Source organism: Dama dama, chromosome 33, assembly GCF_033118175.1.
Source record: "Dama dama isolate Ldn47 chromosome 33, ASM3311817v1, whole genome shotgun sequence".
Classification (NCBI taxonomy): Eukaryota; Metazoa; Chordata; class Mammalia; order Artiodactyla; family Cervidae; genus Dama; species Dama dama.
In genome coordinates this window covers 38652466-38676401 of record NC_083713.1, presented here as the reverse complement: position 1 = coordinate 38676401, position 23936 = coordinate 38652466, and the positions used below count along the sequence as shown (strand labels likewise).

The window sequence follows — 23936 nt, the reverse complement described above, 5'->3', positions numbered from 1 at the left end:
TTCCATTGCTACGTAGAAGCTTTTTAGTTGGATGTAGTCCCACTTGTTCACTTTTGCTTTTGTTGCCTTTGCTTTGGAAGTCAGGTCCAAATGATTACTGCCAAGACTGATGTCAAGAGTAGCTTACTACCTATGTTTTCCTCTAGAAGTTTTATAGTTTTAGGTCCTCACATTCAAGTCTTTCATCCATCTTGAGTTAATTTTTGTGTATGGTAGAAGACAGTGGTCTACTTTAATTCTTTCATATGTGGACATCCTGTTTTCCCAGAACCATTTATTGAAGAGACTGTCCTTTTCCCCTTGTATATGCTTGCCTCCTTCATCATAGATTGATTGACCACACATGCATGGAATTATTTCTACCATATGATCTAGCAATTCCACTTATGGGTATTTATCCAAAGAAAATAAAAACACTAATTTGAAAAGATACATGCACCTCGTGTTCACTGCAGCATTATTACAATAATTAAGATATGGAAGCAACCTAAGTGCCCATCAATGAATGAATGGATAAAGAAGATGTTGTATACACATATAGTGGAATATTACTCGGGAATTAAAAAAAGATCTTGCCATTTGCTACATGAGTGGACCTTGAGGGCATTATGCTAAGTTAAAAAGTCAGAAAAAGACAAATACCATACAATTTCATTTACAAATATGGAATCTAAAACAAACACATAAATCAAAACAAACAAGCCAGAGTCATAGATTCAGAGAACAGACTGGTGGTTGCCAGAGTAAGACGGAGGGGGTATGGGTGAAATAGATGAAGGAGTCAAAAGTTAAAAATGTCCTGTTATAAAATAAATAAGTCATGGGATGTAAGACATAGTATGGTAACTATTGTTAATAATACTGTATTGCATATTTGGGGTTTCCCTGGTGGCTCAGATGGTAAAGAATCCACCTGCACTATGGGAGACCTGGGTTAGATCCCTGGGTTGGGAAGATTCTCCTGGAGAAGGGAACAGCTACCCACTTGATTATTCTGGCCTGGAGAATTCCATGGACTGTGTAGTTCATGGGGTTGCAAAAGAGTCAGACATGACTGAACGACTTTCATTTCACATTGCATATTTGAAAGTTGCTAAGAGAATAAATTGATGCTTTTGAACTGTGGTGTTGGAGAAGACTCTTGAGAGTCCCTTGGACTGCAAGGAGATCCAACCAGTCCATCCTAAAGGAGATCAGTCCTGGGTGTTCATGGGAAGGACTGATGCTGAAGCTGAAACTCCAATACTTTGGCCACCTCATGCAAAGAGTTGACTCATTGGAAAAGACCATGATGCTGGGAGGGATAGGGGGCAGGAGGAGAAGGGGACGACAGAGGATGAGATGATTGGATGGCATCACCAACTCAATGGACATGAGTTTGAGTAAACTCCAGGAGTTGGTGATGGACAGGAAGGCCTGGCATGCTGTGATTCATGGGGTCGCAAAGAGTCGGACATGACTGAGTGACTGAACTGAACTGAAGAGAATAAATCTTAAAAGTTCCTGTCATGGGAGTGGAGTTTAGAGAATAGATACGTATATATGTATGGCTGAGTCCATTCACTGTTCACCTAAAACTATCACATTATTGTTAATTGGCTATCAGTTCAGTTCAGTCACTCAGTCATGTCTGATTCTTTGCGAACCCATATACTGCAGCATGCCAGGCCTCCCTGTCCATCACCAACTCCCGGAGTTTACTCAAACTCAAGTCCATTGAGTCGGTGATGCCATCCAACCATCTCATCCTCTGTTGTCCTCTTCTCCTCCTGCCCTCAATCTTTCCCAGCATCAGGGTCTTTTCAAATGAGTCAGTTCTTCACATCAGGAGGCCAAAGTATTGGAGCTTAAGCCTCAACATCAGTATTTAGAATGAATGTTCAGGACTGATTTCCTTTAGGATTGACTGGTTGGATCTCCTTGCAGTCCAAGGGACTCTCAAGAGTCTTCTCCAACACCACACTTCAAAAGCATCAGTTCTTTGGTGCTCAGCTTTCTTTATAGTCCAACTCTCACATCCATGCATGACTACTGGAAAAACCACAGCTTTGACTAGTCAGACCTTTGTTGGCAAAGTAATGTCTCTATTTTTTAATATGCTGTCTAGGTTGGTCATAACTTTCCTTCCAAGGAGTAAGCATCTTTCAATTTCATGGCTACAGTCACCATCTGCAGTGATTTTGGAGCCCAAAAAAATGAAGTCTGTCACTGTTTCCACTGTCGCCCCATCTATTTGCCATGAAGTGATGGGACCGGATGCCATGATCTTAGTTTTCTGAATGTTGAGCTTTAAGCCAACTTTTTCACTCTCCTCTTTCACTTTCATCAAGAGGCTTTTTAGTTCTTCTTTGCTTTCAGCCATAAGGGTGGGGTCATCTGCATATCTGAGGTTATAGATATTTCTCCCAGCAATCTTGATTCCAGCTTGTGCTTCTTCCAGCCCAGCATTTCTCATGATGTACTCTGCATATAATTTAAATAAGCAGGGTGACAATATACAGCCTTGAGGTACTCCTTTTCCTATTTGGAACCAGCCTGTTATTCCATGTCGAGTTCTAACTGTTGCTTCCTGACCTGCATACAGATTTCTCAAGAGGCAGGTCAGGTGGTCTGGTATTTCTATCTCTTTCAGAATTTTCCACAGTTTATTGTGATCTACACAGTCAAAGGCTTTGGCATAGTCAATAAAGCAGAAATAGATGTTTTTCTGGAACTCTCTTGCTTTTTCAATGATCCAAAGGATGTTGGCAATTTGATCTCTGGTTCCTCTGCCTTTTCTAAATCCATCTTGAACATCTGGAAGTTCACAGTTCACATATCTCCAAACCTGGCTTGGAGAATTTTGAGCATTACTTTGCTACTGTGTGAGATGAGTGTAATTGTGCAGTAGTTTGAGCATTCTTTGGCATTGCCTTTCTTTGGGATTGGAATGAAAACTGACCTTTTTTAGTCCTGTGGCCACTGCTGCATTTTCCAAATTTGCTGGCATATTGAGTGCAGCACTTTCACAGCATCATCTTTGAGGATTTGAAATAGCTCAACTGGAATTCCATCACCTCCATTAGCTTTGTTCGTGGTGATGATTCCTAAGGCCCACTTGACTTCACATTCCAGGATGTCTGGCTCTAGGTGAGTGATCACACCAATGTGATTATGTGGGTCATGAAGATCTTTTTTGTATAGTTCTTCTGTGTATTCTTGCCACCTCTTCTTAACATCTTCTGCTTCTGTTAGGTCCATACCATTTCTCTCATTTATTGAGCCCATCCTTGCATGAAATGTTCCCTTGGTATCTCTAATTTTCTTGAAGAGATCTCTAGTCTTTCCCATTCTATTGTTTTCCTCTATTTCTTTGCATTGTTCCCTGAGGAAGGCTTTCTTATCTCTCTTTGCTATTCTTTAGAACTCTGCATTCAAATGGGTATATTTTCCCTTTTCTCCTTTGCTTTTTGCTTCTCTTCTTTTCACAGCTATTTGTAAGGCCTCCTCAGACAGCCATTTTGCTTTTTTGCATTTCTTTTTCTTGGGAATAATCTTGATCCCTGTCTCCTGTACAACATCACAAACCTCTGTTCATAGCTCATCAGACACTCTGTCTATCAGATCTAACCCCTTGAATCTATTTCTCACTTCCACTGTATAATCATAAGGGATTTGATTTAGATCATACCTAAATGTTCTAGTGGTTTTCCCTACTTTCTTCAATTTAAGTCTGAATTTGGCAATAAGGAGTTCATGATCTGAGCCACAGTCAGCTCCTGGTCTTGTTTTTGCTGACTGTATTGAGCTTCTCCACCTTTGGCTGCAAAGAATATAATCAATCTGATTTTGGTGTTGACTATCTGGTGATGTCCATGTACAGAGTCTTCTCTTGTGTTGTTGGAAGAGGGTGTTTCCTATGATCAGTGCATTCTCTTGGCAAAACTCTATTAGCCTTTGCCCTGCTTCATTCCATACTCCAAAGCCAAATTTGCCTGTTACTCCAGGTGTTTCTTGACTTCCTACTTTTGCATTCCAGTTCCCTATAATGAAAAGGACATCTTTTTTGGATGTTAGTTCTAAAACATCTTTAGGTCTTCACAGAACCATTCAACTTCAGCTTCTTCAACATTACTGGTTGGGGCATAGACTTGGTGTACTGTGATATTGAATGGTTTGCCTTGGAATTGAACAGAGATCATTCTGTCATTTTTGACAGAATTGGCCATACCCCAATACAAAATAAAAAGTTTAAAAAACAAAAAAGTTTCCATCATAAGAAAAAAAACCTGGTCACTATGTATGGTGACAGCATTAACTACACTTATTGTGGTGAACCCCATGGGCAGTGTATAGAAATACTGAATTATGTCACATATCTGACACTAATATAATGTTATATGTCAGTTACATGCCAATTTTTTTTAAAGGAAACAAAAGAATGTAAAATCTTAGGTCCCAGCCCAGATTTCCTAAATCAAATTCTATATTTTAACAGACTCTTTGGGTGACTGGAGATACCAAGGGAGGCTTAAAAATATTGATGCTTGGGTCTCCTGAGATACTGATTTAATTGGATCACAGTGTGGCCCAGGCCTTGGGTTTTTGAGAAAGTTTTTAGGTGATTTTAATGAGAGCTAAAGTTTAAGAATGCCTGGTATAGAATGGCCTGTCCACATCATCCTTGTTGTCTGGAGGAGGTTTCCAGGAAGAGCTTTGGCAATTTGGAAAATAAAGGTGCCATGATTTTAAAACTGTACACACCCAATCCATACGGGATCCTCAATCTATCATATACCTGTGACATCTGTTTTCTGCTCAACAACAAATGTGGTGTTTTCTAATACCTCCTACCCATGGAATAACACTATGCTTACTTTCCTTGACTTTCAAGACTGAGGAGTTTGGTTTTAGCCTACCTTTCCCACTCCATCCCCTTCTACCCCAGCTCACATCAGGTTGTGAACTTGTATACACAACCCTTCAGGTTGCTGCTTTATTTGTAATCATTTCTTGAAAGGGATAGTCCCTGAAGATCTTATAGAAGTAACGTCCCACACTCTCCTCTTCCATTATTCCCCAATGCTGTACATGATTCTCCATTTTTCTTTTAGTAATTCTTCCAAAACTTTTAGTATGTGGCCCAGATATTGCACGGAACATACTAAAACATAAAAAATTATTTATTGTTTATTTGAAATTCAAATTTGATTGGACAGACTGTATTTTTATGTGTGAAATCTGGCAACTCTAGAGAAAAAGTATGCCAACTCCTGAATTAGTAAATAAAATGCATCCAAACTGTTCAAGCTCAATAAAATTTTCTGTTTTGAAAATTTTCTGTTTACATTTTGAAGATTCAAGTCTGTAAGAGCAACAAAATACTGAACTATGTTGTAACAAATAGTGGCCACTTTGTAGCATAGTTTGGGCTCTTTCAGGTAATTAGCCATAATGTTAAAAATATATAATACTATCAAAGTTTTCTTATGCCTGGGAGCTATCAGTTTAATTTGTCCCTTGTGCCTTAAAGTCCTCTATAATTGTGTAAAAGGCTGTGTCATAAGAGTATACATAGGTACGATTAAAATCTGCATGGTGATGAAAGCCAGGGTGAGCTTCCTTTCAGCATAATGATAGTTTGGGCCAGCCCCACAGATACAGGGGCTTCTCTGGTGGCTCAGCAGTACAGAATCCACCTGCAATGCAGGAGATGCAGAAGACATGGGTTTGATCCCTGGGTCGGGAAAATCCCCTGGAGGAGGGCATGGATTCAATATTCTTGCCTGGAAAATTCCATGGACAGAGGAGCCTGGCGGTCTACAGTCCATAGAATCACAAAGAGTTGGACACATCTGAAGCAACTGAGCACGTGAGCACAGAGTGGCCACCTGCAGTTGTAGAAAAGGCTACAGGAGATAGACAGGTAACTGAGTCCCTGCACGCTGTGGGCCTTCCTAGAAATGGAAGTGTCATCACATGGCTTTGAGCACTTGGCAGTCTGGAGACGAGCCTCTGAAGAAACTGAGTTTATTCACAGATGTCCTCATCGATAGGGAGCTTTCAGGGATAAGAAAACAGGTACTAGAAATAATTTGCTGTTCCTATTAAAGATGTTGCATGAATGTTCAATGAAGTAACCAAGTATCATTTGAATTCAAAGTAGAAGAGGAGGGCAGAGGATGAGATGGTTAGATAGCATCACAGACTCAATGGACATGAGTTTAAGCATACTCTCTGGGAAATGATGAAGGACAGGAAAGCCTGGCATGCTGTAGTCCATGGGGTCACAAAGAATCACACATGACTTAGCAACTGAACAATAATAATAATTATTTGAATATGTAAAAACATAACCTGTAGGTAAACATGTAGTAAACATGGATCTTCTGGAGCTGCTGGGGGTGGGGGGCAAGTGTGTTTTTATTTGAAAACATACACCTTTTAAATCTGGCAGTCACTGATTCAGAATCTTGTAGAATCACCTCAATTTCATCTAATGTTATTCTTATTAATAAAAGCAGTTGTTTGACATATAACTAAGTGCAACCTGATTTTTATGCCTTTATAAGACTATAAATATATAAATGCATTCTAAAAATTTGAACATAATATATACAGTCTGATGCCAATTATGTTAAAGCATGTGAATGTATGTAAAGACAAAGGAGAGGACTTATTCTAAAATGTCAAGAATGGTTAGCTGTGTCCAAGTGGTGAGTTTATGGGTGATCTTTAGTTTCTTCATTGTGTTTTTCTCTATCCCCTTCTTTAAAAAAAATAACATGTTAATTTTATCATCAAAAAAACAGTAATTTAATGTGTGTCTTTTTCTTTTTTCTGTTTCTTTCCCCCCTACACTCCCACATTGTTAGGTCTTCCCTGGTGGTTTAGATAGTAAAGAATCTGCCTGCAATGCAGGAGACCCAAGTTCCATCCTTGGGTTAGGAAGATCCCCTGGGGGAGGGAATGGCAACCCGCTCCAGTATTCTTGCGTGGAGAATCCCATGGACAGAGGAGCCCGGTGGGCTATAGTCCATGTGGTCCACAAAGAATCAGACACCACTGAGCAACTAACAGTTCTACTTCCCATATTGTTGGCAGAAGAGTAGCTGATAAACCACTCGGAAAACAACTTGGATACACCCAGGAGGGTTGAGGATGCCCCTCCCCTGTGACCCAGGGGCTTCACTTTCAGAGGTTCATCCTCAACAGAGAACATGCCTGCAAGGGTGTCTGTGGCTGCAACAACTGTAGCACTGTAAAGCTGCAGGACTAGAAATGAGCTGAAGCCCTCAGTTGCAAATGAACATATTGCAGTAAATACATGTAGTGGAAAATGTGAAGCGGTGGAACAGAGTAAGCAAGAGCTTCTAGTGTCTCCATGGATAAGCCTCAAAAAGTGACACTGAGCATCACAATGTAAATGTCCTTAATGCCATAGAACTATATACTCAATCCATAAAAAGGTAAATTTTATGTTGTGTATATTTTACCATAATTTAAAAAAAAACACATAAAACTGAATCAAAAAGCAACCTGTAGAAATAATATATACAGGATGAAATTTAACTTGTGAGCCCAAACTATGTAATTAGTTATGGGTAGACATATGTTTTTAATAGTACTCAGAATATACACGGGAACGATCAACACTAAGTTTAGGATACTGGCGACTTCTACGGAAGGAAAGAGGGAAGTGGCGTCAGAGTTAGTAATTACACAGCAGACAAGTGGGTCTGGAATGTTTTGTGTGTGTGCACTCAGTGGTCCAGTCTTGTCCGATTCTTTGCGACCCCGTGGACTATAGCCCACCGCTATACCCCATGGACAGAGGATTTCCTAGGCAAGAATACTGGAGTGGGTTGCTGTTTCCTCCTTCAGGGGATCTTTCTGACCCAGGGATCGAACCTGCAGCTCCTGTGTCTCCTACATTGGCAGGCGGATTCTTTACCACTGTGTAACCTGGGAAGCCCCCTGGAATGTTTTATTTCTGTAAGATATCTGAAGCAAATAGAGTGGCAAAATGTCAAGACTGAAGAAGGCTGGCAAGTAGGTATGGTGGTGTTCATTGTGTTGCTCTATTTTTCCGTATACTTGAAGGGTATCATCATAACAGGCTATGTGTCTGCTTTTTCCCACCTGGCCAGGACCTTGATAGTGGTCAACTTAGGGACCAGGTGTTTTTGGTGGGGTGGCCAATGGCATAAAACTCTCTAGCTGTGGGATCCATTGGTATTGCTCAGAGCTTAAATAACACCCAAGGCAGAATCCAAATGTGTCTCTCTTTTCACATTTTCAGATTGCTCTACTTGTCTAAGTTTACAGCAACGGTAAGTAAAATCCATTGTTCACTGGCCTTGAAGATCTCTGCCGTTTGCAGGAAATGCTCTGCTGTATCCTTGTGCTCTGTGCTCTGACAGTTCAGCGACTTTTAAAGCTGTTTACTCTGTGAAACGGCTGCTCCTCTCCTGGCCTGGCAGCTAGGAATGGGTGTGCTCTTTCGCTGCAAAAATCCAGGTTCAGTTGTGACTTACCTCAGTGGTGGGGGCTGACTCAGATTCTCTGGGTTCAAATCCTGGCTCTCACATGCAACTTGCTTTTGGATTATTTTGGGTGCTACAGCAGTAAAAAGGGATTTCCCAGGCAGCTCAGCTGGTAAAGAATCCGCCTGCAATTCAGGAGACCCCAGTTTGATTCCTGGGTTGGGAAGTTCCCCTGAAGAAGGGATAGGCTACCCACTCTAGTATTCTGGGGTTTCGCTGGTGGCTCAGACAGTAAAGAATCCGCCCGCAATTTGGGAGACCTGGGTTTGATCCCTGGGTTGGGAAGATACCCTGGAGGGGGAATGGCAACCCACTTCAGTATTCTTGCCTGGAGAATCCCTATAAACAGAAGAGCCTGGTGGGCTACAGTCCATGGGGTTGCAAAGAGTCAGATGTGACTGAGTGACAAGGCACAGCACATAGAACATAGCAGTAAAAAGGAGATTAAATAATAAAGTGAGTTAAAATACTTAACCACAGCATTTGCCTACTAAGCCCTCAGCAAAACTTCTCATTTATTCTCATGGTCATAGTTACTGATCCTCTCTGGCCCTCAGTTCCAATGGTACCCTTAGCATCAAAGGTAGTTTCTTGATTGCCAATCAATTTGCTGTCCCTCCTAACAAAAATGGTGACTAGGAAAGAGTTAAAAACATTGACTGATGTGAACCTCTGCCCCCTCAGAAAAACTCTCCCTTGGGGGTCTCTAAAATATTGGATTCTTTAGGTAAATCATTGGCTTATGAGTTTGTTAATGCTCTATGGGGCTTTTTGAGGCAGGCATTGTGTCTTCTTCTTTCTAGTCACCAACCCTGGCCTGGCTCCTGGATGATTGATGAATGAATGAATGACTGTGGTCAATAGCATGTTGGTTCTCTTAATGTTAGACATTCTGGGTATTGTGTACTTTTGATATATCTAGATCTTGTATTAATGAAATACCATATTTCTACATGGATGGGCCTATCATTTTTTATGTGTGTTTTTTTCTGGATTATGAGTCTTTTAGTTATTCAGAAGAAAATTATTCTATGTATTCTAGGGGGTAACTACTGATGATTTTTCATGTTTCTGTCTTATTAATTAATCTGGAAAATACTTCTATTCAATTTACCCTGATAATCCAAGGACATGAGTTTTTATTTCCAAATATTCCCTCTTTGAGGGGGTGTTAATTAATGAGGAAAGTGTGGGCAACTGGCTCTCCTTTGTCTTTATTCCCTGGTACCTTCAAACAAGGGCTAGTGGTGCTAGTGATGAAGAACCCAACTGCCAATGCAGGAGACCTGGGTTAGATCTCTGGGTCGGGAAGATCCCCTGGAGAAGGGCATGGTAACCCACTCCAGTAATCTTGCCTGGAGAATCCCATGGACAGAGGAGCCAGGAAGGCTATAGTTCACAGGGTCATAAGGAGTCAGACACAACTGAAGCGACTGAGCATGCACGCACACACCGTTAAACAAAGAGAAATTAAGATCCTTTTCTATTACCCTTGAATTAAGAGCAATTTATCAACTCATAATCCAGAAAGTTATCTTTTTAATTCCTAGATGATTATATTTTTACTAAAAGCATAAACTTGGAATACCCCACCACAGGATGGGGTTTATAGATAAAGAACAATGTTTTAGACCATTCACTGAAATTAGCCATGTTACAACTAGCTATATTTTATCTGAGTGTAAATCATTGGAATTTGTGGTGATCCCCCACCTCCAGGTGCAGAGTCATTGACTGCCAAAGCTGGAGGTCATCTGGTCCAGTCTTTTTATTTAATTAAAAACTGAGGCTAGTGATAAAGGGATTTTCACTGGAGCAAATTTGTGTTGATCCTTTTCAGCAGAGGATATTATAAAACCAAACAATAACAGAACAGGCTAACAATGGCGAAGGGTCCAATTTTTGTTTTATCTCCCTCCCTAATTTCTCTGCCTCCTTTCAACTCCCTTACTGTGGTGAAACACTCAAAAGATGAGGAAAAAGAAGAAAGAAAGAGTGAAATTAAAACTGGGTTTTTGGTTCCTGAAAAACTGAAGCTTGTATATGTTTCAAAAGCCACACTTCTGAAATATCAGGCTCATAGCATACTGCAGCACCTTTCATGTTTGTTTTTAGATTAATGACTATCAAGTGGTTAATCATTCAGGGGGTTTCCTTTCACAGACTAGTAAGAAAGCTGGGGGGATGAGGGTGGGGCTTCCCAGGTGGTACTAATGATAAAGAACCCATCCATCAATACAAGATATATAAGAGACTCGAGTTCAATTCTTGGGTCAGGAAGGACCCCTGGAGAAGAAAATGGCAACCCACTCCACTGTTCTTGGCTGGAGAATCTCATGGACAGAGGAGACTGGTGGGCTACAGTCCATAGAATCACAGAGTCAGACACGACTGAAGTGACTTAGCACATACACAAGAAGGCTCTGGAGCTTATTCTACAAGGTGGCCCCAAGACTGACAGCAGAGTGTTCCCTCCCCTCTCTGGTACCATCTGGGTCCCAAGTGGAAGGACGGAGAAACAATAGCCAGAGATGCAGATGACCATAGTGATGGGTCAGGTACCCCTACCTACTCTTGTACATGGATTCCCTTGACCTTGACAGACATTTATCACACAAACCTCCACATCCCTATTTAGAAATTTTGACCCTATTTGAGATAAGATGAAGTGCTTGCATTGCAGTTTTTTAGAAAAGAAATTCATTCAACAAATATTTACTGAGAATCTACTTTGTATTGAGAATTGGCCTAAACAGAAAGATGAGTAAGATCCACTCTGCTCTTTACAGAGTTAATTATAGAAGGCTTTTTTACCTGCAGAGAGAAGGGCCTTTTGGTGGTAAAACAACCTTGTTTGGGTCCCTGTCCTCATGCTTTAGACACATCATGTGTGCTTAGCCATTCAGTCGTGTCCAGCTCTTTTTGACCCCACGGACTGTAGCCTGCCAGGCTCCACTGTCCATGGGATTCTCCAAGCAAGAATACTGGAGTGGGTTGCCATTTCCTTCTCCAGGGAACATTCCTGACCCAGGGATCGAAGCCACATCTCCTGCATTGCAGGTGGATTGCTTACTGCTGAGCCATTGTGAAGGCCCTTTAAACACATCACTCTGTCCTAATAACCACAAGGACATCAATTAGTGGCCTCAGATATTAGTGAGTAAACTGGAAGTGTCTTTTACCAATACATCTTGTTTACTTTCTAAGTGCTTTTTCAACATTACATCATAAATACCAGGTCATATAGTTATATATAATAACAATTAGCACCAAAAAACTCATCTTCTCCAGCCAGAGATAGATGTTTTGAAAGATAATGGGACGTGTTAAAGTCTTGCAAATAATTCCATGTGATTAATAACAGGATTTGACAATGTAGTCAAAAATGCTAATTTAATTGCTTTTCTCTCAATATCTCATTAGGAAGGAAAGACTAGTCAAATTAGGTAGTTGGAGTTTAGTAGCCTGATGCTAAATTGATGTAAATTAACAGTAAATATTTGAAAACAACAGAGAAAATTAAAAAAAATTTTTTTTTAAAGCTTGAGTAATTGAATCCTGATTCAAAATGGTATTTAGCAGTAGAATGTAATATACTACCTACTGCTCAGTATATTATCTATCATTATCTTTTGAACCCTGTAATTGGACAAACAGGAAACTATTCATAATAATAAGTTTGTTCAAAATCATCTGTTTTGCTGGAGTCTGGGTGCACACTGCAGTCATACTGATCTGAAGACAGAACTGCTTACTTTAGCCTTCCCACTGTTTGTTCATCACTGTTCCCACAAACTACAGCAGAACTCCACACCTGGGGAGTCCAAAGCGTCTTACGTAAACCATCGAAAAGTAGTCATTTTCCCCCCTGCAGCCCGTGAATAGGCAACACAAATCTTTATTTTCTGCGAGACGGGTGCCACTGAACCTGACCCAGCCCCTTGCTGGGGTGTATGTGCAAGAGCTATGTTGAACCCAGAACATGGGCAAACAGATTGTCTCCTGGAATTTTCATTAGATCCAACCACTTAGCGGTTTTATTTATCCTATCTCTGGTTTTATTTTTCTGTGATTCTTTGGTAGTTATGTCGCCTCTATCACAGCTATCCAAACATCAGGTCACGAAGGGCTCCTGCCCACATAGGGCTCCTTCTAAGAGATTTAAATGGAAAGGCAACCCAAGTCATTCTTGGTCTATTTTCAGTATTCATTATCAATAAAACAAAAGATCAGTATTTTCATGCTGTGTGAAGCCTTCAGGGAAGTGCAGTGTTGCAGTCATTATCTTTAGATCAGGCTGCAGCCTACTACCTGAAGAGGAAATGATGAGTCCATCAAAATAAAAATAAAATAATGAAAGGGTTAGAGTCACAGAATGGGCTGCTGACTGTCCCCTGCATGGCTTCCTGAAAATGTCCCTCTGAATTTAGTGGAGCCTAGATGGTAAAAACCACAGATCACAATGGAACATAAATTCACCTCGTAATGAGGTTAGTAGGCAGGCGAAATAAACGTCCTGCTGTTACATTGGAGGCAGGCTCTAATCTGGTGTTTTCCTTGGAAATGATCATTTCCTTTGCAACAGGGGAACGGTGGATGCAACCCATTTAAATCCGACAGATTCTGTTTTGCCACTGGTATTTTTCATCTTGCTATGTCTTTTTAATGGCAATCTTGAGGAGGCATTTAAATGAGTTGTGAGTCTTAAAGACTATTACCAAAGTAAGTTATGGGGGTCTGTGCTCATGATTATCAATCGTGTTTCCCAGATCCCCCTTTTAAGAACATAGTGCAACTCCCGCTCCTCTTTCTAAACAGAAGCTCAACTTTGGAAAAGGTGTGGTGACCCCCAGAGTCCTCTCACTCTAGCTTTAGGAATCAAAGGTAGAATAGACTCACTATTGTATTTGGAGTTTAAAAAAAAAAAACAAAAAAAACTTTTACCGCAACTCTACTACTTAAAACCACTGGAAACAAGTATCACATACTAAAAAGCCTTAAGAAAATGCACAGATCAGGTGAACCCACATAGTCTTTGAGTAGAACAAAGCCCTCGAGTATGTAGCTTGATTGCAAGGGACTTCCTTGGTTTTCAGCAGAAGGCAATCTCACCTGGTGTACAATGCCCTCCTCTCATTAAAAATGCAAGATAGGATCTCCCCGTGGATCCTTTCTGCAGAACCTGGTGGAAGTTGGCTCCATTGTCCTTAGCAGTGAGTGGCATTTAATCAAAGCCTCTGTGAAACAATCTCAGCATTTCCTGAGCTCTGTGAAGGCATCAAGCGAGTTAAGAGGTCCTTTCAAAGGAATGGGAGACCAGACTTTGAATTTAGGAGTATTTGAAGCTTCTGCATAGAAGGTACAAGCAATGTAATGGACACCTATTTTCTCTACTTTTTCTAGGACTCAGGCTAAAGACGTTCCTACTTCTCTGTGAAACTGCGCGTTAGGAATAAATCATTTGCTAGTACACCAATGCATGGCATTTTGGCATAATGTATTTCTAAGGCTGGAAAGAGACCACAGAAAACATTTGCATTTTGTAGTATGCGTTTTACTGTGGATGCGGTGGTTTATGAACATTTTTTTCACCTAGTGAAGCAATTCTTTTTCTGCCATTGATGTTTCCATTCAAACACTTGAACTGCAAATTCAGATACTTTGAAGGAGAAGTTATTTGGGGGCCCAGTTCAACAAGCTTTTTCCTTCAACTTTTCATGTCTCAGAAGTTTAAATTATCTCTCTCCACTTGTGTATTTTCTATACATTGAATTTGCAAATGTCAGAGAGTTTAAGTCAATTCTCCTCCCATTCTCATAATTTCCGCTGCTTTCTGTTAACTCTTTCCTCATCAGATGAAAAGTTGAAGGAAAGATAGATTGATTTTCCGTTAGATAGGTGATCCTATTTAACTATGCTAATTGGTACTGTTTTCCAACTTTTCATTTGCATAACTCTTCCTGTTCATATCATATCTGTCCCCCACTCCTTGCTGTACCTCTGTGTTTATAATTTAAATTGCAAACAGTATCTGAATCCACTTTGCCAGTGTCCAGTATATCTGGTATGTGTTAATAATTATCGAATGGTCTCCCATGTATTAAACTCAGTTAAAGTTTCATGTCAAATAATCTCCCTGAAGGAATTTCCCAAATTATGTTTGCTTACCTCATACAAGTGAACTTGTTCTTGGGTTACAGCAAAGATCAGTAACACGTTATTTTGCACCAGTTTGTCAATGAGTTGTCCAATTGTTGGATATTCCTAAAATTTAACACATAGATTTTAAGTATCTTCTTAACAAAACTATATAAAATAAAGGAATATTTCTTTCAGAAATATCTTACTGAGTTTGGCATTTCAGTTCTCACAGGCATTATTGTATCTATCATGCCAAGTAAACAAATACACAATTAGCATTATTTTCTTAATTGGTTTAGTAATTGTTTCCCAGATCTTGTAAGTCCATTTAATTCCTCAGAGTCAGTGCCTGCCAATGTGGAGTATTACGCTCTGTCACTTCCAAGGAGATCACTAAATTTATTTAAAGACTTACAGTATGTCATCTTTTCAAGGGTAGAGATGCATGTCTTCTTCTAAGTGCCACTTGCCAGCAGGCTCATATTGTTGGGGAGGTTAGAACTGAGGGAGGAGCTGTTAGACTATGATGAATGTGACCCAGGTGACCCTTGCAGCTCTGCCTGGAATTGGATGGGGCGGGGTGAGGGTTGAGCAGGAGCGAGCCTGCTGAGGAAGGACACACCGCAGTTCCTAAATCCCTCTGACTTGAGATGTTCCTGTGCAGTTCTCTGGTTTGCTCGTACTGCCTTTTTGATGTCATGAACGGGTTTTATGGGATGTTGCAATTTTTACAGGGCAATTGAAAGCACGTTGTACTCAGTTTCTTTCTATTTCATTGAGGCGTTCATTCCTGAGTGATATGAGCATTTTAAAAAATAAAGTCATTAATTATCATATTGGCAGATGACCTTTACTTTCCAAGACTAGAAAACATGAAGCCCATTTGCCTGGCCTGACTGCAAAGGTGGATAATATACAAAAGGGAAATTCACATTAGGGAGTGGTCTGCAAACAAGTCAGCTAAGACAAGTGAACCATGTCGGTTATGACTGCAGATAGCTCAAGTATAGGAACACTGACAAGTAGGCCTTCTTGTACGTGAACGTGCTCCCTGCATATATTCTCAGCACTTTAGGAATATTTTTCTAATATGTTCTGCATTCAAGTTGAGAGGAAAGTATAATTTTGTCTAAGATACTCAGGTCAATTACCTAACTGCAGATCTGGCCGTGTAATGCATGCTTTCTATCCCATTTGGATTTTTTTAATTACAGGATATCAGTAGAATCCAGATAGTATAAAGCTTCCTGAGTCTGACATTCTCAGCCTCCTCTGAGTTTCAATTGCCCAAACATTAAGTGTCCTTCACCCTTAAGCCTGAATTCCTCTGGTGCTGGTTTCTCCTTCTCTCCATATGTTTTTCGACCATCCAACCACTGTGCCTGTCTAGCCAGGATGGCACCATGTAGCCCTCCATAGGCAGGTGAATATGACTTTCTATTTGGTCCAGATATGCTGGTTTAACTCCCACAAATACATTGTAAGTTCCTCAAGGCCTGGGATCATGTCCTGTTATTTTGCGGCCCCAGGAGGCTGGCCCAGCATTGAGTGCGTAGGAGGTGCTCAAAGGCCCTGGGGACTATGTTACAGGCAAGGAACTAGCCCACGACTCTGTGCATTGTAGCAGCTTGCTCAGCAAGAATGATTTGAACAGGTATTAGAGGAGAAGGTCATATCAGGTAACAGGCACTATTTTCTTCTGTTTTCCTGTGTTTTCTGAGATGTCTATTATGGGGCATTTGAATATTTGCAAGAAAAAAAATAACAAGAAAAGTATACATATCTCAGTTTCTTACCCCTCATTGACCAAAATACAAAAATGTGGCTACCCTCACTGACCTTATAATATGGAAGGACAACCTACATGATTAAAACATATGTAAATTTGATGAACGCTACTGATCAAAAGTTGGGCTTCCCTGGTGACTCAGATGGTAAAGAAACTGCCTCAAATGTGGGAGACCTGGGTTCAATCCCTGGGTTGGGAAGATCCCCTGGAGGGAGGGCATGGCAACCCACTCCAGTATTCTTGCCTGGAGAATCCCATGGACAGAGGAGCCTGGTGGACTACAGTCCATGCTGTCGCAAAGAGTTGGACATGACCAAGAGACTAAGCACATTGATCAAAAGTTAGGTAGAAACATCCATGTTGAAGTTTAGAGATTTAGGTCAAGAAATGGTAGCAGGTAATTTACAAACCATTCAGTTCAATTCAGTTCAGTCACTCAGTCATGTCCGACTCTTTGCGACCCCATGAACTCTTTGCGACCCCATGAACTGCAGCACTCCAGGCCTCCCTGTCCATCACCAACTCCCGGAATTTACACAGACTCATGTCCATTGAGTCAGTGATGACATCCAACCATCTCATCCTCTGTCATCCCCTTCTCCTCCTGCCCTCAATCTTTCCTAGCATCAGGATCTTTTCAAATGAGTCAGCTCTTCGTATCAGGTGGCCAAAGTATTGGAGTTTCAGCCTCAGCATCAGTCCTTCCAATGAACACCCAGGACTGATCTCCTTTAGGATGGACTGGTTGGATCTCCTTGCAGTCCAAGGGACTCTCAACAGTCTTCTCCAACACCACAGTTCAAAAGCAGCAATTCTTTGGCGCTCAGCTTTATAGTTCAACTCTCACATCCATACATGACCACTGGAAAAACCATAGCCTTGATTAGACAGACCTTTGTTGGCAAAGTAATGTCTCTGCTTTTTAATATGCTGTCTGCTGGTGCTGCTGCTGCTATGTCACTTCAGTCGTGTCTGACTCTGTGGGACCCCATAGACAGCAGCCCACCAGGCTCCCCGTCCCTGGGATTCTCCAGGCAAGAATACTGGAGTGGGTTGCCATTTCCTTCTCCAATGCATGAAAGTGAAAAGTGAAAGTGAAGATGCTCAGTCGTGTCTGACTCTTAGTGACCCCATGGACTGCAGCCCACCAGGCTCCTCCGTCCATGGGATTTTCCAGGCAAGAGTACTGGAGTGGGGTGCCGTTGCCTTCTCCGAATATGCTGTCTAGGTTGGTCATAACTTTCCTTCCAAGGAGTAAGCGTCTTTTCATGGCTACAATCACCATCTGCAGTGATTTTTGGATATACATATCTTAGTATATGATCTTAGTTTTCTGAATGTTGAGCTTTAGGCCAAATGAACCATTAGATTTTTAAAAACTAATTGCCGATACTATAGTAAGCATTTCTATACATTATCTCACTTAAATTTTTTTAGAGAATGGTTTTTCCAACCTGATATTAAAATTCTGCATTCTCTTTCCTTTTTCTTTCTCTGTCTTACATACACCTCTGTAGCATTGTCATTTTAAGAAGTCACTTAAATTCTCTGTACCATATTTTCCCAAGTATTAAATGGGGATAATATGACCTTTTCCAGGTTACTACTCAATACTTCAATTGTATTTTAGCATGTTCCAAGCACTGTGCTGTCAGGAAATAGGGATAATAAACGAGTTTTGGCACTGAGGATGCATGTTAAAGGCAGACAGATATCAGCAAACACATTTCCATCTAGTGATGGTCAAGAAGCCCTCTATGTACAAGAGCTTGGGAGAGATGATTGCTTTGGGACACAGTGGATGTCAAACAAGGACCTCCCCCTTCCCCAGAGAAGTCATGATGGAGCTTGGTTTTAAAAGATCAGTAAGAGTTTCTCAGCAGCCTCGGGGGAAAGGGCATTTCAGACAGAGGGAATAACATATGCAGCAGCATGGCAGCCTCATGGTCTGTTCAAGCGAAGCAGTTAGACACACAGGGTTCTGGTGAGGATCAAATCAGATCATATACATCAAAAGAGCTCTGAAATTTTTACCTTGTTTTACAAAAGTCAAGTTTTTTTTTTCTTTGAATGTCACCAGCATTTTTTAAGTGATAAAAATAAGTCAAATGTAATAAGCACCGGTCGAGCAGCACCTGATTAGTGGTTTCCCAAGGAGCCCCAGGGTCCCTGAAAACATGGAATTATTGAGGGAACATGACTCTGGGACCATCACTCCTAGGGTTAGCCTGAGCCTTCCTTTCTAGGGCTGCGGTTCAAACAGAATGAACTGACTATATTGCATTTTGCTGCCCTCTCGCTCTTTGAAAAATTGGGGAGGTTCTGGGATCATTCGTGTTATAGCAAATCTGAACTTATCACACATCCCCACTGCCCCCTGCGCTCCTATGGGAACCTCCAAGGGCGAGGAGAATTGAGAAAGGCCAATCTGTTAACCTCAAATCAGAAAAGGCGCACTACTTCTACTAAGTGTGGGTCACTCTGCTGTGTGGTACAGCGACTGTTGCTTCATTTGCCTACTTGTAGCCCTGAAAACAGTGTATGTAGAGTATAGGTTACACACCAAGACTGTTGACATGGAGTATTCATTCTTGCTGTCCAAGTGACAGAGCCCATCGTTAGGAATGACAATGCCCGCCAGTTTGCTGTCCATTCCAAAATGAGAGTCGGCATCACTCACAAAGACCAGGAGATGGAGGGAATCATTCCGCCAGCCAATTTTTTCCTACAATGATAAAGAAGCATTTGGCTTGTATGGAAGAGAGACAGGCATTTATTGAGAGTGAATCACTTATGCTTGGACACATTCAGATTATCAAAAAATATATTGCTAGTCAGTCTATTTTAGACTTTTTCGTCTATTGTGAGTTGGTAATATTAATGTATTAAAAATTAAATTATGAGACATTTGTTTTATCCTGGATTACATTTTCAGATGATTTATGCTTCAGAAAAAATAGTTTCACTACAATCAGTATCCAGTTGATCTTGACTTTTACATAGTTAATTATTTTTACTGTCCAGCTTTTAATTTACCAGAAAAATGAGAGAAGGGAGTGAGGGAGGTTGTAGATTATCCCAAATCCAAGCTAAAGCAAAACTAGTTAAGAATGCAATACAGAATGGACTTGAAGTAAGCCTACTTTATTAAGATTTCACCCAACCTGTAGGCATATTTCTAGGAAAAAGAAATATTTCTCTTTTTGAGTGAAAAAGACATATTTCTCTTTTTACTGTTACCATCCAAAAATTATCAACATAATACAAGGATAAAAATTGCTTATCAAAGTGTGACTGCAGAGTGCTGCTAACTGCTAATTAAGATGGTCTGTTGTCTCTTTCTTCATACAGCTATCCCCTTTAATTAAGATTTGTCCAAGAACTAGTCAGCTTCTCTGATCGCTCAGCAGTAAAGAATAAGCCTGCAATGCAGGAGATGCAGGTTCGATTCCTGGGTCAGGAAGATCCCCTGGAGAAGGAAGTGGCAACGCACTCCAGTATTCTTGCCTGGAGAATCTCATGGACAGAGGAGCCTGGTGGGCTACAGTCCATGGGGGTCACATGACTTAGTGACTAAACCTCCCCACCACCATCACACCAGAAACTAGTAGAACAAAGTTCATTATAGTTATCCCCTTGTACCTTATTTTTTTCCTTCCTTCCCTAATTCCTTGGCCCTCCCATGTTCTAGGACCCTCAGTCCTATCATTTCCTGGTATTTTCCATGAAAGTCATCTGAAAACAGGAGAATTGTTCCCATGGATATGTGTCTGATTGTCAAGGAGGAGAGGTATTCAAGCATTATTGTAGAGACACTGTGGCTTTTGATGTTTATTTTGTTGGTTCAAAACAATAGCTACCTCATCGTATGTACAATTTTATTCTGAATCAGAGCATTTTTACTTTTTTTATTAATTGCTACATTTGACTCTTTTTTTCCACCTTGGTTAGCTCAAAAACTAATGAATACAACCTACATCTTTGTTATTTTTGGCTGCACCACACAGCATGTGAGATCTTAGTTCCATAATCAGGGATCAAACACACACCCCCTGCAGTGGGAACACAGAGTCTTAACTACTGGAATGCCAGGGAAATTCCTGATCTCGATCTTTGAGAATTATTTATATATGACTTCTTTTAACCAATTTTTCCCAACAGTATTACAATTTTATTAGATGATTCGAACATGAGGCATAAAAATTGTCCTCATTTCAACAAGATGGAATAAATGGTGTGTTTTAAGAAAAGTATCTGTTGTAGAAATATGGTCACTAAATGAAAGATAAAGTTAGCTAAGCTTTTCAAAGATTTGTTCACAAGAGATGAAATCTGGGTTAACAGAATGAAACACTGCTCATCCTCAGCATACCTTACACACAGCAGCTTGCATAATTGCATCAAATCCACCTTCTGGAGTGTCAATATTAGCAGAAATTTTCTGATTCTTCACAATTTCATTGAATCTTTCAGTATCATTTGTCAATGGCAAAATGTGCTTGAATCCAAATGTAGGCAAACAAAAGTATGGAATACTACTGCAAAAGGAAGATGTAAAATATTCTTGATGAAATATGATAAAACACACAATGAATGGGTTTAATAGCCTAACAGCATTTCCTTCCATGAAGATGCATTTCCTAAAGTGCCTGACTCTATAACTTGGCTCTGAGTCTCACTGTTAAGGTTGTTTTATCATCTCCTACCCACCCCTTCCAAATGGGTTACACTAGCTAACACAAAGAGCTTGCTGTGTGTCTTGCATTGGTTCACAGAAAACAGATAATCTGGTGATCAGATGCTCCGTGTATGTAGTCACTACCTTCTATTGTCTCTCAACCAAAGCCCACCATCAAGTTTACATGATGACAACAATTCTTTTGTATTCTGATAGCTTAAATTGTCATCAAGGATGTCATCCTGTAGCAAGACTAAGAGAGGAATCTATCTTCTTCCTCTGCTCAGTCCTGCCTGCCCAGGGCCTGAAAATCAGACTAAGTCTCTCGATTCTAGAGCCCAACTTTATTGTGATAGAACAGACCATGTGGGCCAACCTGGGGTAAAACCACTACTAAAGACAGTTTACATCTGGGGGAAATTCCATGTTTGGATGAGGTCTGCCCTAAAGACATCACAGTAGAACAGAAATTGCTGATCCTAAATTCAGTCACATTTTATTCTGAAAGCCATCTAGTAGTTGTACATGAGATTTTGAGCAAGTACTCAACCCTTCTGAGCTTCGGGTTTTCTTTTGTGAAGTGGAGCTAATAATGTACAGCAGTTTCTCAAAGTGTGGTCCTTGGACCAGCAGCATGAGCGTCACATGGGAACTTGCTATAAATGCAAAATCTGGGGTGTGACTACAGACCTTCTAAGTCAGAACTGGTAGGAGTGGGTTGAGAGACCTGTGTTGAACCAAGTCTTCCTGATGCATTCCAAAGCTGAGAAACACTGGTGGAGAAGGACAGAGACAAAAAGAAGTAGCCACCAATGAGGTTGCGGTGTGCTGCCTGGGAAGAGCTGGTTGATGTACATGAGCAGCTTGGCAAGTTCAAGAGCCTGCCTTGTCAGCATACAAAGAGCTAATGCAGCTTTCAGGATTTGGCTCTTTTTCACCAAATTCATCTACCTGAGGTATATGGTCAATTCTCATTATTCACAGATTCCATATCTTTGAAAATTCATATTGCTAAAATGTATTTATGACCCCCAAATCAATCCTTTCAAAACTTCTTCAATCAATCATGTACATGAATGAGTGTACAAAAAAGTTGAGTCACTTGATATGCATGTTTCCAGGGGAGGTCAAATAAGACTCTGACTTCTTGCTTCATCTCCCATACTGTAAAGAAATATTCTTTTCAGGGTCTATTTGGTGACATGTGTGTTTGCATTTTTGTGCTTTTGGATGATTTTGTTGTTTAGAGTTGCCCCCCAGTGTAGTGCTCAAATGCTGTCTGGTATTCCTAAGTGCAGGAAGACTGTGGTGTATCTTATGGGGAAAATACGTGTGTGAGCCAAACTTTGTTCTGACCTGAGCTACAGTGCTCTTGGTTGTGATTTCAATGCTAACAAATCAACAGTATGTATTAAATAAGACATCTTTAAACAGGAACATGCAGAAAACAAAAGTTATTGCTCCCTGGGTGAAAAAGTGACCAGAGATTCGCAGGAACCTAGCCCTATGTTTCCCCTTGGAACAATATTCAGCATTCTCTAATGCAGGGTTTGAGGAGACTTCACAGAACAAGACTTCTGTAAATGTTGAGAATCAACTAGATATACAAGTCAAAATGATTACGGATTTATTTACATTGAGAAATGGAGCTCTGCCAGAATCAGAATTCTGGTGTCTGCAAGGATAATCATTTACTTCCTGTCAGTAGACTTTCTCAAAAAGTAGACCATAAGCTGATGTATTCTCAGGCTTCAGAACAAGGGGAGTTTGAGTTCCGTAGCATTGAATGGTACAGTCTGAGATGTCCTATTTCCTTAATGAGGTATTTTTTTAGTTTTCTAATGATTTTAAGAACTCTATCTCTCAAAAATATGAAACTTTTTTTTGGCAATTTTTAAATTCAGTTTACAATGTTCTTGGATATATGTACCTTAAAACTTTTTATGTAGTCAAGTTTTTCCCACCTTCAAATATGAAATGTATTTTAAAATGTGAAATGAAGAATTTTTAAAAAGTTAACCTACAAAATGATAATAATTTAGCATTTTTCTTAATTGCCTCTGTAATATTTAAAGTAGAAGAAAGATGCATTAGATTTAGAATAAAAAGACTGAATAGTTATCTATCCTTGGACCTCAGTGTCCTCATCTATAAAATGAGGGTGCTAATAATAGCTACTTCTAAAGTTGCTGGGAAAATTACATAAAAAGTATTTTATAAAAAGTATATAACTGTGTTTTGAGGTTTACATTGTCCCTGGAGCCCAACTAGTCTTGAAAGTGAAAGTGTTGGTTGCTCAGTTATGTCCTACCCTTTGTGACCCTATGGACTGTAGCCCTCCAGGCTCCTCTGTCTATGGAATTCTCCAGGCAAGAATGCAGTAGTGGGTAGTCATTCCCTTCTCCAGGGGATCTTCTTAACCCAGGGATTAAATCCTGGTCTCGTGCATTACAGATAGATTCTTTACCGTCTGAGCCAACCAGAGAAGCTAGTCTTGGAAATTGTTTAATATTTTATTTGGGGGCTGTTGGTTCATACTGTATCAAAATGGCATTAGGGCCTCTTCTGGAGCCAGAGAACTAGAATTCCTATCGTCTGATCAGAAATTTGTACCTTTGTTGGTTAGAATTATTTGCTATGTAGTTCTTGCTGCTGCTGCTAAGTCGCTTCAGTCATGTCCGACTCTGTGCGACCCCATAGACAGCAGCCCACCAGGCTCCTCCATCCCTGGGATTCTCCAGGCAAGAACACTGGAGTGCGTTGCCATTTCCTTCTCCAATGCATGAAAGTGAAAAGTGAAAGT

The 23936-nt window shown here is 40.4% G+C and overlaps 1 protein-coding gene across 4 annotated transcripts in view; it reads right to left on the bottom strand.

Moving 5' to 3' along the window:
- Positions 1-23936, bottom strand: part of ITGB6 (integrin subunit beta 6) — an 82728-nt gene that overhangs the window by 47442 nt on the left and 11350 nt on the right. For 3 of the 4 annotated variants that reach the window (XM_061135011.1, XM_061135015.1, XM_061135014.1), the window contains 3 exons: positions 20828-20993; positions 19019-19180; positions 14694-14789 (listed from right to left, as the gene is read on the bottom strand). In XM_061135011.1, coding sequence (XP_060990994.1) covers positions 14694-14789; positions 19019-19180; positions 20828-20993 — 424 coding nt within the window. The remainder of the gene's footprint in view (positions 1-14693; positions 14790-19018; positions 19181-20827; positions 20994-23936) is intronic. The other variant, XM_061135013.1, reaches the window with a different exon arrangement.